The following is a 15,483-nucleotide window of genomic DNA, read 5'->3' on the forward strand; positions in this document are numbered from 1 at the left end:
GATTTAAAAAATAAACGATTCGAATTATTAAAATAATATCATAATAAATTGCGTGAATCCAAACAATACAATGCAGCGTATTGGAGACAAATTGAATCCAAAATCTATATAAAATTTTGATTCAAAATAATTTGACAGTCCATGTATCATATCACTTTAAAAACAATTTATATTTTTAAAATTGTCATTCATTATATAAAAGAATTGTACGTAGAAGTATTTGTAAAGGAATTTCCATTCAAAAATGCACCAAAGGGATGATATTAGACCAAGTCTGAAAGTTGAAATGTGAACTCAACACCGTGGAGTTCACGCTGAAACAAGAAAAAAACAGACGAATGACTTTCCCTGTAAATGTCATATATACACCAAACACCACCATTTTTAGGCCTCCCTTCTCTGAGTCTTAGTCTTCTTCTTCTTCTTCTTCTTCTTCTTCTTCTTCAGACTTGACACCCAATTAACCATAACCAAAACTATAATCTATAATCCACTTATTTTCTTACCCAAATGTTCTCTCAATTTCATCATCACCACCACCACCATCTTTTCACACTTCCACTATTCCTATTCTTCCTCCTCCCCTCCGCCGCCGCCGATGACAGAACCGCCCTGCTCAGCCTCAGCTCCGCAGTCCGCGGCCGCACCCGGCGGTGGAATCAATCCCACCCAACCCCTTGCTCCTGGTTCGGTGTCACCTGCGGCAAAACCACCGGCCAAGTCATCGAGCTCCGCCTCCCCGCCGCCGGGCTCTCCGGCCAAATCCCCCTCAACTCCGTCGGAAATCTGACACACCTCCGCGTCCTCAGCCTCCGGAAAAACGCTCTCTCCGGCTCGCTCCCCTCCGACTTGAGCTCCTGCACCGAGCTCGAGAAACTCCTCTTGCCGGGAAACCAATTCTCCGGGGCAATTCCGGCGGAGCTCAACATCCTCACCAAACTCAGAGTTCTTTACTTGGAAAACAACAATCTCACAGGGTCAATTCCAAACCTCAACAACCTACCAAATCTTCGAAAATTCAATGTTTCTCACAATAATTTGAATGGTTCAATTCCATCGACCTTGAACAATTTTCCTTCCAATTCATTTCTGGGAAATTCCCTATGCGGTTCACCACTCCCTGTTTGTCCTCCTACTAGTGGTGGAAGTGGTGGAAATGGTGGAAATAAAGGAAAAAAGTTATCGGCCGGAGCGATTGCCGGAATTGTAACTGGGTCCGTTGTAGGATTGATTTTGATTTTTGTAACTCTCTTCATTGGGTGGAGAATATATAGTAGCAAGACACCCCGGCAAGTCAATATGTCGCCGGGGCTACCAGCATCGCCGCCACCGGAAATTGAAATCCGGAGCCCAAAACCGACTTTCGTAGGAGAAAACAGTGGATTGAGAAATAGGGATGTGGGTGTTGTAGTGCAGAGTGGTGGGAATGATGGGTTGGTGCCTTTTGGGAATTTGGATTTTAGTTTGGAGGAGTTGTTGAGGGCTTCAGCTGAGATGTTGGAGAAAGGGACATTTGGGACTACTTACAAGGCATATATAGAAAGTGAGATTGAGACTGAGATTGAGGTGGTTGTGAAGAGGTTGAAGAATGTTTGTGTGAATGAAACAGAGTTCAGAGAGAAAGTTGAGAGTTTGGGAGTGTTGGTTCATGACAATTTGATGCCTATCAAAGCTTATTTTTATGGGAGGGAGGAGAAGCTTCTTCTCTTTGATTGCATGCCCATGGGAAGCTTACATTCTCTTTTGCATGGTGAGTATTGCTACTTCTAGTTCTAATTCATTGCTTTTGATATATTTGCTATACTCTGTTTTGCCCTTCTATGTTTTGAACCACAATTGCATTTCTTTGGTTGTTAGGGGGCGCACAAAATATCTATAAAACTTGAGAATCGAACCAATTAGATTTTTATGGGTCAGGTTGATTAAGTTTTTTCATTACACTATCTTGGTTTTACATTTTAAAATCATTAACTCTATAAGATTAGATTGGTTGTCTAAACTAAATGAAACTACGACCTGAACTTATCTATATTGCATAATTTTTTATGGAATTAGTCTATTGCAAATACTAGATTGGGCCGATTGCACCTCATCCTTTCATATATAAGATAACAGTTGGTGCTATCTTTCATTTACTCTTCCGTCTACCAAACTAGTCCTCATCATTCATATATTTGCTTATAACTCACATATAACCAAACTTGACTCCTTTTTTTAAATAATATTTTGTTCTTTTTTACTTATATTAAAATGTTTAAGACTAATAGATTCTAATTATTTATTGTTGAATGTTCAAACTTATTCTAATAATTTATTATTGATTGATTCACTTATTTTTTTAACATAGTAGAACTGCAATTCTAACCTAAACCAACCCGAGCTATATTAGTTTGGTTAGGTTAGGTTTGGTCCTAGTGCATGATTGGATTGGTTCTTAGTCAAAAAATGTATAACTAATCATGGTTGGGTTGGTTTTAAATTTAGTATTAACCTCTCATATGCCCTTCGTCATCTCAAAAATTCCAAAATAAGAGAGAGAGAGAGCCCTAGTCTAGGTTGTAATCTAGTAATTGAGGCCTGATTTGGTAAAGCGGTGGAGGTTGTGGTGGTCGGAGGACGTTGAGAGAATGTCTACGGTGGTTGGGAGGTGGGTATGATGGTGGTGGCACACACACAGAGAGAGAGAGAGAGAGAGAGAGAGAGAGAGAGAGAGAGATTGTAGTGGTGGTTGGGTGCAATGATCGCGACAGAAGGTGGGAGGTACGGCGGCATGATCTGTTGCACGTGAAAGATTTAGGGGGTTACGGTGGTGGTGACGCGGATGAGAAGGTAGGTGAGGAGGAGAGAGCTAGGTGGGGGAAGAGGTCGGTGCGGCTGGGAATGGGTGTCATCATCGTCACCGCTATCGAAAAGAGATATAAGAGATGATTAGGCATTCAAAGGTAGGGAATAGAAGAAAGGAAAAGGGAGATAGGAAGAAGGGTATGTTTATAATTTAACAAAGATTCCCACGTATTTGACATTATTTTTATATGTTTTGCTCTCTTTTTATTTCTTTTTTTTCTTCCATTGTTATGCAATGTTCCCTAGTTTTAAAAGTTTTGCTTTGAAAAGTTGGAGTCAACTGCTTTTTGGATTGACAAATGGTGGAACGGACCAAGTTGAACGAAGGGCCTTATTTCTCAAGTTTAGGCCCATGAAATGACTAGGAACTGCTGGTTTGAAACATTGTACACTTCAAAAATAAAAATAAAAATATTTTCGTGTTAATCCTACTTATCAAACTAATTAATTTATAAGTTTGACTTATTTTATTACCTACTAATATAATGGAATGAAATAGGTATTTTAAGACTTATTATTATATTTAAAAGAGTGCTGCTATTAGCACCTACTAAAATTCTTTGGACCCCCCATTTCTTTAGACCCCAACCTTAAATCCTAAATTTTAATAATATTTTTTTGGACACTCCACTTATTACCAAATCTACCTATATTCACAATGAAGTGCACACCTACTTGAATCCATTCCAATTCCCTCCCTTCTCTCTCTCTCCTCATCAGTGATGTCTCTTCTCTCTCTTTTCTCTCACTCTCTCAAAACCCTTTTTGTTCATATGAGAAAGTGAAGATTTTTCTCTCTCTTCTCTCTTTTCTCTCTCTCTCTCTCTCTCAAAACCCCTTCAAAACCCTAGTTTTTTCTCTCTTCTCTCTCCAACATTAACCATATCTAAAAAGTGGTTCCTGAAAACACAATGCATTTACTTGTGGAGTTGGTATTCTTCGTCGATTAGGATTTCGACGACGTGGGTATCTCTGGAATTTGCCATTGATTGGGAAATTCATATGAGAAAGTGAAGATTGATGCGAATTGTAGGAATAGAAAACAATGTATATATATGAAAAACTAATCTCCATAATATTTCCATAATATTTTCAGAATAGAAAACTAATCTCCATATTTTCACAATGAAAAGCACACTCACCCAATTTGTTCACCACTGTGTAGCCGAAAAAATGTATTTTGTTCAGAACTGTTTTGTCGAATAATAATGATCCTGTCAGCACTGTATGTCCGAACAAAATTTGTTCATCACTGTGTAACTTGAATCCATTCTAATTCACAACTTAAAATAACATGAATTAAATCCATTCAAAATACATAACTTAAATCCATTCCAATCCACTCTTTTCCATTCGAAGTTAGTTTAACAAAGAAAATTACATAACTGACTATTTGCATTAATGTTCGGAACTTATGTATTGAACGAAAGGATTATGTTCAGTATTGTGTTACCGAACATAATTGTAACAGTCAACAAACCAGTACCGAACAGCTCGAACGAAACAAGAACGACCGAAAACGACCGAGAATGTTAATACAAGGCAGATAAACGATCGAAAATGTTGTCCTCGTCCTCCATTGCTCTACACAGTGAAATAAGTGATGAAATATACGTTATACTTGAAGCAAAACTTTCAAGTTCAATAGCGTTGATGATGGTGATGAAGATGACATATTCAGGATTTAAGATGATTATGAAAAATAATAGATTTAGGGTTTATGTTAATTGGTTATGAAAGGTAATAGGTTTAGGGTTTACAAACATGGAATACGTATAGTTGGAGTTGGAGGTGGGGGTGGGGGTGTAGGTGGGTGTCCAATATTATAGAGTATTAGTTATTATTGATAGGTGGGTGTTCCATTTCATAATGTCTTTTAATGTAATTTTACTTTAAGGTATAATTGTAATAAAAAAAATTATAAAATAGGAGGTTCAAAAAATTTTAACAGGACTAATAGCAGCACTCATTTAAAAAGCATAGCAATATTAGAGTTATAATATACTAGAAACATCTACCAAACACTCACACGCATATGAATGTCTGGCAAGTTTTTTGATAAATTACTTGGTGTCCTAACATTTTTGTAAATAACATACAAGACGTGTAAACATTTAAGTCTACTAAAACCAACCATAAATCTAGAGGTCTTCTTTGGTATTGATTAAAAATAGTCTCGCCTTGGCCCCTTTTTTTTTTAAATTTTTTTTTATAGAGGAAATTACAATTCAATTCAGATTTTAAAAATAATAATTACAAATAAGTAATACATTTTATAAATATTAATAATTAAAATCATAATTTTTTTTCATATTAATTTATAATAAAGTTATAGAAGGACCACTGAATGGTAATTTCTCCTCTCTTTTTTATATCAAAGAACTCATTTTAGACATTTTAAAAAGTCATTATAAAAGTCCAATAAACAAAGAATACTTTGAACAAATTAGATTTTTAGTTTGATTTTGTTCACAGACACAAAATATGTATATCAAAGAATGCGTGAATAATACACATTTTTTTATTAGTGTAAACTATTAGAATTTAGGATAAATGACAAATATATTTTCTGAGATTTGCTTAAAATACGAATTGTTCTCTATAATTTGAAAAATGACAAATACCTTCCTGTCAGAATTTTTTATTTAACAAAATTAATTGAAAAAGTGAAATTCTTCACTCTTCACAATAATAAAATTATCTGAATTATTAATTGAAATAAAATTTTTACATTATTAAAAATTGTTAATTAACTTGATGATTTATTAATAAAATGACCTATTTATTTTGAAATTAGAAACTTGAGGGGCATAATGTAATTTCTAAAACTATAAGGGATAATTTGTAATTTAAGTAAACCTTAGGGAATGTGTTTGTAATTTACCCTAGAATTTATGATTTTAAATTATTTAACACATTTTATAGATATAAAGTCCATATTTTTAGATCGGGTTAGGCTTCTTTCAAGTTCAAATATAAACTTGAGAGAATTTGAGGGGTTATGCGGCCCACCGCATGTCCCACTTATATAATTTAAATCGTTCTTTTTGTAGGATCCTTTGTATTTATTATCCATAAAAAAACTAGATCTATCCAGGGCCGGCCCTAAGTTTTCGGGGCCTCAGGCGAAATAATTTTTCGAGGCCTTTTAGATATTCATAAAAAATAAAAATAAAAATCATCCTATTTGGTTTAGAATTTTCAAAAATAATTATCTGAGTTTGCAATTCGTATTTTTTTATATTTTTTGTATTTGGCAACTTTTTTTTTTTTTTAAAGTACAAATATTATAGTTTTTAAGGGTATCTAAATTAGGTGTATCTACAAAATAAATAAATAAAATTGCATAAAACATTTTAAAAAATCACTAAAAAACACATAATTGGGACATAAAAAGAGAAGAAAAAAAAATAGGCCCCACAGACATACATATAATTTATATTTTATTTTTTTAATTAGGCTAACAACTAACACTTATAAATATATTTTATCAGGGTCTTTTATGAATTGGGCCAAGTAGAACTTTTAAGACATTTTAAAATGACCTAAATTAACTAAACAAAAATGGGTCATTTTGAATTTTTGATATAGTACAAGATAATGAATTTGGAGGCCTTTTTTGGGGCCTACTTTTTTGGGGCCCAGGCACAGGCCTCACTGGCCTTAGCCCAGGGCCAGCCATGTGTCACGTACCGACTCATTAGGGATGCGAGTTCTACACCAAGCACCTTGCAAGCGCATTAGTTTGTGAGCGGCAAGGCAGGCAGGGTAGATCCCTATCGCATCTCCTGGGTTGGTCCTTAGGCATAATGCACAGGGGTACGCAGTACCACTTGTGGAGCCGGCTTCTCAGGAGGATGACAAGCGCCCAATCCGTGACAAGTGGTATCAGAGCCAGCCTAAGGGCACTGTGATGGGGACGGTACGTGGGACTTACACCAAGCACCTTCATTGTGGGGTCTGCACCAAAGGTGGTGTCCGCGCGGAGCGGGTTTCCCGTGGGTAGGGGAACGGGCAAGCATGGGGGCAGGTAGGGTAATGTCCCCCTGACGAGAGCGTTAGGGACTGGCGATGGTAGCATGTCACGTACCGACTCATTAGGGATGCGAGTTCTACACCAATCACCTTGCAAGCGCATTAGTTTGTGAGCAACAAGGCAGACAGGGTAGATCCCTATCGCATCTCCTAGGTTGGTCCTTGGGCATAATGCACGGGGGTACGCAGTACCACTCGTGGAGCCGGCTTCTCGGGAGGATGACAAGCACCCAGTCCGTGACACTTGGATCTATCTGATAGTTGTAATATTTCCAGTCTATAATGTTAAATAGATAGTCTATTTTCAAATTCATGGTTCATTTTTTTTCAGAGACAGATATGATAAAATGATAAAGTTACTGTTATTGGATCGACTTTTAAATTTTTTTTACAGATGATATACACTGAGAGTCTTACAAAATAAATAATTTGAATTATCGAAAGATAGATGGGTTCCATGGACCTCATAAGTTCTCTCAAGTTATAATTGAATTTGAGAGAAATTCAACTTTTCTAAATAAATCATATTTTATATTTTGTGCACACATTAAAAAAAAAAAACGAATAAATTCATTTTCAATTTTTGAGCCTTCACTTTTTATAAACTTTATTTTTAACCAATAATAACCAATAGTTACAAATCAATGAGTATTTATCGACAGTGTCTTTATCAGAAATAGGTATATGTCGAGAGAAGGGATGGATTTTACAATCCGAAGTCAACCTTAAACAATGATATAGTTGTTGCCATGAGATCATTTTGATCTCTGTTAATCCATGCTTACAAATTAAATAATAAAATACTACTACATACATACCGAATAAAATTACAAAAGTGTAAACATAGAATTGGGAAAGAAATACTAAAAAAGTATAAAGATTGACCTCATTTATGTATTTAAGTAACTAGGTTTTGAATATTCTGAAGTTCTAGACTTCTATCCAAATGAAGTATTGTAGACCCTTCAATAATTAAAAGTGTCGTTCCAATGATTTTTAAAATAATGTTAAATTTAATTTTATTCTCCGAGTTTTTATCATTTTTTTTATAATGTTATTCTTAAATTATCAATTTCAATGATTTGGTTCTCAAAATTTCTGATTTTCAAATCAAATTGGAGAAAGGTTGTCCAAATTGGTATTAGTGAAAATCTAACATGTTGGGGAGAAAAAAACTTTATAATTTGAACAAACTAAATCATTTAATCAAAGACCTATATTTTAACTCACAATATTATATTATATAATTTATATTTTACAACGAAACATTTATCTTCTTCTCTTCTACTCATTTCAAAATAATGAATACAAATTATGAAATAACTTTTTGACCACCAAATTAGGCTTTAATAATTTGGACAATCATCACCAATTGGATTACCTTGGCTAAAATTAGAAACTTTAAAAATTAAATAGATGAAATTAATAGTTTAAAGATAAAATGAAAAAAAAAGGTGCAATAATTTAGGGAATAAAAATGAAATTAACTATATATAAATAAATTTCTCACTATTTCTTATTGTTTATTTTTATTTTTTTTATTGTTTATTAATTGTACATTCAAACAAAAACCAGTTTTTCTCTGTGCATAAAATTAGATAATGGAACCAGACATAATTCTTAAAGGGGGAATAATATTTTAGTGGGCATTTTGAAAAAAAATGTATATATATATATTAATGATAAAATTTATAGATTTTAATTATTAAGTACGTAACATTAATGTTACCTGTTAGTAATTATTTTTTTAAAGTACAACTGATTTGTACTTTCCCCATTCTTGAAGCTCACATATTTCATTTTATGTAAAAAGGTTGTTAGATTCTATACATTTTAAAATTTTCAACTAAAATGCATCAAGAAGAGTAGTCTTATAATAAAATCCTTACCTTATTTATTTTTTAAACCACAACATGTAGATTATTTATTAAAAAAAAATAAAAATAAAAATAAAAAAGCTGATTTAATAATCCTCGTCACATTAGTTCATGACGTTTATTTTCAAATAAATGAATGACAAATTATTTAAAACTAAACTATTTATCTTTTGGGAAAAAAATATAATATATTAACATGGGTATGTTCATCAGATCAATCTAATTTTTTTGATGAATAATATATACGTTATGATCTAAAAATAAACGATTTGAATTATCAAAATAGGATCATAATAAATTGCATGAATCCAAACAATACAATCAAGTGTATTGGAGACAAACTGAATCCAAAATCTATATTAAATTTTGATTCAAAATAATTTGACAGTCCATGTATTTTATCACTTTAAAAACAATTTATGATTGTGTTTGGTAGAATTTTGTAAATATGATTTGAGAGTATGAGTTATATTTTGTGTTTGTGAGTTGTGAAATTATGATTTGAGTGTAGAAAATTTGTTTGGTTATGATTTTTGAATAGAGTGTTGAATTGAATTTTGAATTGTATGTGGAATTGAGCTTTGAAAGTTTGATTTAACATGTGAAGTAAGAAAATTTGTTTAGTTATGAGTTTTGGAAAGAGTTTTCAAAACTTAATTCAAATTGTTATAAGTCATAACAAAACGCACTACTTTCACACTATTGAAAATTCTAATCATCACTCATAACCAAACTCTTTTTAAAATTCAATTAAAAAATTAATTATTAACAGAAAATAACATTAATCAAATTTTTAATTGAAAATACTACAAAGGAAATAATTTTTTTCAAAATAAATATTCAAAAAATTTAAATCATAAATATTTAAATAATCTAAAAAATTTCATAAGTAAAAAATTAAAATAAATATTTAAAAAATTTAAATCGTAAAAATTTAAATAATTTAAAATTTTAATATTTTAAATTTAAAAACAACTCTACACTCAAATCGTAACTAAACGCATAAAACAAAACTCAATTAAGAAATTATTTTTAAAACTCATAACCAAACACATAACTCGAAACTCCATACTACTTTCACAACTCTACACTCAAATCGCAATCAAATATGTAACAAAAAAAATTAAAATATTTAAAAATATTTTTATAAAATAGAGTTTGAATTTATTTTTATAAAATATTTTAAAATTTAAAAAATTAAAATCATAATATTTAAAAATTAAAATATTCAAGAAATTAAAATATTTAAAATCTTAACAAAATTAAAATATTTTTAAAATATTAAAATATTTAAAATATTTAAAAAAATTAAAATATTGATTTGAATTGAGTTTTGGAAAGAGTTTTGAATTATGTATTTAGTTAGGAGTTTTGAAAAGTAATGATTATGTTTTGAATTGAATTTTGAAAAATAGATATAAAATTATGATTTAAAAACTCAAAACAAATATCGTACTCAAATCAATAGGTAAAACCATAATTTAAAAAGTTTACCGAACGGAGTCTATAATTTTTAAAATTGTCATTCACTGTATTAAAAAAAATTGCATGTATAAGTGTTTGTAAAGGAATTTCCATTCAAAAATGCACTGTATTAAAAAAAATTGCATGTATAAGTGTTTGTAAAGGAATTTCCATTCAAAAATGCACCAATTCCAATGATATTAGACCAAGTCTAAAAGTTGAAATGTGAAGTCAACACCGTGGAGTCCACGCTGAAACAAGAAAAAAACAGACGGATGACTTTCCCTGTGATGACTTTCCCTGTAAATGTCATATATACACCAAACGCCACCATTTTTAGGCCTCCCTTCTTCTTCTTCTTCTCCTTCTTCTTCTTCAGACTTGACACCCAATTAACCATAACCAAAACTATAATCTATAATCCACTTATTTTCTTACCCAAATGTTCTCTCAATTTCATCATCATCACCACCACCATCTTTTCACACTTCCACTGTTCCTATTCTTCCTCCTCCCCTCCGCCGCCGCCGACGACCGAACCGCCCTGCTCAACCTCAGCTCCGCAGTCCGCGGCCACACCCGGCGGTGGAATCAATCCGACCCAACCCCATGCTCCTGGTTCGGTGTCACCTGCGACAAAACCACCGGCCAAGTCATCCAGCTCCGCCTCCCCTCCGCCCGGCTCTCCGGCCAAATCCCCCCCAACTCCGTCGGAAACTTGACCCACCTCCGCGTCCTCAGCCTCCGGAAAAACGCTCTCTCCGGCTCGCTCCCCTCCGACTTGAGCTCCTGCAACGAACTCGAGAAACTCCTCTTGCCGGGAAACCAATTCTCCGGCGCAATTCCGGCGGAGCTCAACATCCTCACCAAACTCAGAGTTCTTTACTTGGAAAACAACAATCTCACAGGGTCAATTCCAAACCTCAACAACCTACCAAATCTTCGAAAATTCAATGTTTCTCACAATAATTTGAATGGTTCAATTCCATCGATCTTGAACAATTTTCCTTCCAATTCATTTCTGGGAAATTCCCTATGCGGTTCACCACTCCCTGTTTGTCCTCCTACTAGTGGTGGAAGTGGTGGAAATGATGGAAATAAAGGAAAAAAGTTATCGGCCGGAGCGATTGCCGGAATTGTAACTGGGTCCGTTGTAGGATTGATTTTGATTTTTGTAACTCTCTTCATTGGATGGAGAATATATAGTAGCAAGACGACACCCCGGCAAGTCAATATGTCGCCGCGGCCGCCAGCATCGCCGCCACCGGAAATTGAAATCCGGAGCCCGAAACCGACTTTCGTAGGAGAAAACAGTGGATTGAGAAATAGGGATGTGGGTGTTGTAGTGCAGAGTGGTGGGAATGATGGGTTGGTGTCTTTTGGGAATTTGGATTTTAGTTTGGAGGAGTTGTTGAGGGCTTCAGCTGAGATGTTGGGGAAAGGGACATTTGGGACTACTTACAAGGCATATATAGAAAGTGAGATTGAGACTGAGATTGAGGTGGTTGTGAAGAGGTTAAAGAATGTTTGTGTGAATGAGACTGAGTTCAGAGAGAAAGTTGAGAGTTCGGGAGTGTTGGTTCATGAGAATTTGATGCCTATCAAAGCTTATTTTTATCGGAGGGAGGAGAAGCTTCTTCTCTTTGATTGCATGCCCATGGGAAGTTTACATTCTCTTTTGCATGGTGAGTATTGCTACTTCTAGTTCTAATTCATTGCTTTTGATATATTTGCTATACTCTGTTTTGCCCTTTTTTTGTTTTGAACCATAATTGCATTTCTTTGGTTGTTAGGGGGTGCACAAAATATCTATAAAATTTGAGAATCGAACCAATTAGATTTTTATGAGTTGGGTTGGTTTAAGTTTTTTCCTTGCACTATCTTGGTTCTAGATTTTAAAATCATTAACTCGATAAGATTAGATTGGTTGTCTAAACTGAATGAACCTACGACCTAAACTTATCTATATTGCATAATTTTTTATGGAATTAGTCTATTGCAAATACTAGATTGGGCCAATGGCACCTCATCCTTCCATATATAAGATAACAGTTGGTGCTATCTTTCATTTACTCATCCGTCTACCAAACTAGTCCTCATCTTTCATATATTTGTTTGTAACGCACATATAACCAAACTCGACTGGTTTTTTTAAATAATATTTTGTTCTTTTTTACTTATATTAAAATGTTCAAGACTAATTTATTCTGATAATTTATTATTGATTGATTTACTTATTTTTTTAGTATAGTGATACTGCAATTCTAATCTGAACCAACCCGAGCTATATTAGTTTAATTAGGTTTGGTTTGGTCCTAGTGCATAATTGGATTGATTCTTAGTCAAAAAACGTATAACTAATCATGATTGAGTTGGTTCTAAATTTAGTATCAACTTGAAACAAACCAATCCATGCGCACCCTTGTTAGTATTTAATTGCTAAATTGCAATGACATGCCTTTAAGTGGCTTTGTTTTTGAGAAAAATATGTCTACTAGAAATTTAGGAGCTATAGGTTTTATAGAAAGTTTAAAAATACAAAAGGCGATCATTTACATAATATGGGGGTTTTGTCCGATTCTATGTTCTGAGAAGAATTGTATTTTATATGTTTATTTTACCAGCGACAATCATATATGGTGTCTTGTAGCATACTTCTATGTCTCAAGGTGTGCTTCTGCTAGAAAATTACTAGATACTCCCGGAATGACCCATGACATTATTTACATGCTAGTTTAGAAAACTATATAAACAATGTCTCATAGTGCTCTGGGTTTATTCAGTAATTTCCCACTTTTGTTATATGCGTTGGTTTGCTTTGAACAAATTAACAAACTTGCTGTTGGATTGCTGAAGTTTAACAGTAAAGTGAATGCACACCATGTTAAAGGAGGACAAAAAAAAAAAAAAAAAAAAAAAAACACTAATGAAGAGGGAAACAAATTCTAATTACATATTTTTGGTACATAGTAGAATTAAAACTTGGAACATACGAAAAGAATAAAGAGATAATGAGAGAATCTTTTGGAGATCCATGTAACATATCATAAGGAGTTAAAGAACATGATTGAGGTACTGAGACATCAAACTATGACAGGCTTGAGAAAAAGAGAATTGAGTAAAAGCTTCCCTTCATACTTCAGATGAATATAAATATTTTAAGACTTCACACAATTTTATGCACCCAAATGCAATGCAAAAATGCTTTACTTCTCACCATAAACTTGTCCAATTGAATTTGTTTTCACTTGGATGAAATTGAAATAATACGAAACATTTAGATAACAATGTTTTCTGACTTGGCATTGTTCTATCATTTCAATTTATAGGAAATAGAGGCATAGACAGGGCAGCATTGACCTGGGAAATTAGGAGTAAAATCGCTCTTGGAGCTGCTCGTGGCATCGAGTACCTTCACTCTATAGGTCCCAATATTTCTCACGGAAACATCAAGTCGTCCAACATTCTCCTCATTGACTCCTATGATGCTCGTGTTTCTGAATATGGCATAGCACAACTTGTTTCTACAAATTCCACTCTCATCCTGAATGGCTATTGCGCACCTGAGGTGACAAATACACATAAAATTTCTCAAAAGGCCGATGTCTATAGTTTCGGTGTCCTGCTATTGGAGCTGCTGACGGGCAAGGCCCCGACTCATGCCCTTCAAAATGAGGAAGGAGTTGATCTTCCGAGGTGGGTGCAATCGATGGTTCAAGAGAATCAAGCAATCGATGTCTTTGATCCTGAGCTAGTTAGGCAGCAAAATAGAGAGGAGCAAATGGCTCAGCTGTTACATCTTGGAACTTCTTGCACTACTCAACACCCCGATAGTCGCCCATCGATGGTGGAGGTATCACGACGTGTCAACGAAATTTGTGGATAGTAATAGAATTTGAGATTGTTTGAACTGTGGTGATACAAGCATGTTGGTATTCGAGGAATCTGGTGTCAAAGAGAGTCAAGATGACAACAAGAGCATGAATTTTTTTTGTGTATATTTCTTTATTTTTTTGCTATGTCAAAGGGGTTAATGATATGATTAGTTTTGATTCTTGAATCATCAAATTTTGGCTTTTCTAAAACAGAAGTTTTTTGAATTTTCTCTTGTTTCCCTTTCTTTTCCTCTGTTTTCTTAGGACCCTTCTATGCTATAGCAGGGGAAAAGCGATTTGCTAATTTTCTCACATTAGTTTTGCCTCCCTCTCAGAAAGATAGATGTATACTGCTGTAATTACTGTCGATCTCATTCGGATTTTAGCTATTGAAGCAATTTCACAGAAGATTGAGACATTTAAGATGCAACAATTCTTGCTGTGTTAATTTACAATAATAAATTAATGAACAGTTTGTGAGTGCATGTATATTGACTAAAAAATTAGTGTAAAGGTGATATCGATCACCAAGGATCCTCTAGAGTGAAATTTCCCTAAAGTTTCCTAGAGTGCTACATTGTGTGGTTGAGATTTACTGGCAAGTCACATCAGAAAAATTGATGTGACTTGCCAGTAAATCTCAACCACACAATATAGCACTCTAGGAAACTTTAGAGAAAAATCACTCTAGAGGATCCTTGCTCGATATCGATGGCGTGGTGTTACCCATAAACAATAAAGTTATATGAAGCGGAGGGTCAACCACAATTTTCAAGTATAACTATCTTATCACACATAAATAGGGGTAAATGAAAATAAATTATTCGATTGTATTGAAATTTTTGGCGGCACTTATAAGCCGGTCCTATTGACCATGCCCCTACCACCAACAACTACCGGCGATCACCTTTAGCCATCAGAGGCTAACTCTGGCCACCAATGACCACTTCTGACTATCGGTGGCCACCTTCGGTCACCGTCTCTCATTAAGGGTAAGGCACTAGTCCAACCCGATATTTTTAAGAGTTAGAACAAGTTAATATTTCTTGTACATCTAATGAAGGGGTGATTCTATTTGCACCCACAAAATTATTTAGTACGTCTAATTTCTCAGTACTTTTTGTTAAATTATTTAGGGTTATAATTTATTTTTAGTACACTCTATGTTTTTTCACAAATTACCCTTTAAGATAAAACTATAATTTATGATACATCCAAATAATAAACAAATAAAAAACCCTAATATTACACCATTAAAAAAAAAAAAAAAACCATTAAACAATTTTCTTAAACAGAATCTTTAATGCCTGTGCAACCTTTTCAACACCCTGACCTGTTGAAATCTCTCAACGTCAATAAAAAGGTAAATGGAATGTTGTTTTGAGTTT

The 15,483-nt window shown here is 33.9% G+C and overlaps 1 protein-coding gene across 2 annotated transcripts; it reads left to right on the top strand.

The window, feature by feature from the left end:
• The first annotated feature begins 254 nt into the window (after nucleotides 1–254).
• Nucleotides 255–14,528, top strand: LOC114261258 (putative inactive receptor kinase At1g48480). Of its 2 annotated transcripts, none has more exons than XM_028201504.2 (2): nucleotides 255–1,750; nucleotides 13,550–14,528. In XM_028201504.2, exons 1-2 carry the CDS (start codon nucleotides 511–513, stop codon nucleotides 14,104–14,106), a joined length of 1,797 nt encoding a protein of 598 aa, XP_028057305.2. In that variant the 5' UTR covers nucleotides 255–510; the 3' UTR covers nucleotides 14,107–14,528. The 2 variants fall into 2 exon arrangements, with proteins under 2 accessions (XP_028057305.2, XP_028057300.2); XM_028201499.2 differs by lacking the exon at nucleotides 255–1,750 and adding an exon at nucleotides 10,374–11,905.
• The last annotated feature ends 955 nt before the right edge of the window (nucleotides 14,529–15,483 follow it).

Source organism: Camellia sinensis, chromosome 11 (genome assembly GCF_055761805.1).
Source record: "Camellia sinensis isolate YWXY chromosome 11, ASM5576180v1, whole genome shotgun sequence".
In the NCBI taxonomy this organism is placed as follows: domain Eukaryota; kingdom Viridiplantae; phylum Streptophyta; class Magnoliopsida; order Ericales; family Theaceae; genus Camellia; species Camellia sinensis.

Excerpts from the sequence above, each read along its gene's own strand:
- LOC114261258 (XM_028201499.2), top strand. The coding sequence starts at position 10,663 with ATGTTCTCTCAATTTCATCATCATCACCACCACCATCTTTTCACACTT. Across the intron at positions 11,906-13,549 it reads TTTACATTCTCTTTTGCATG|GAAATAGAGGCATAGACAGG; the intron begins GTGAGTATTGCT and ends TTCAATTTATAG.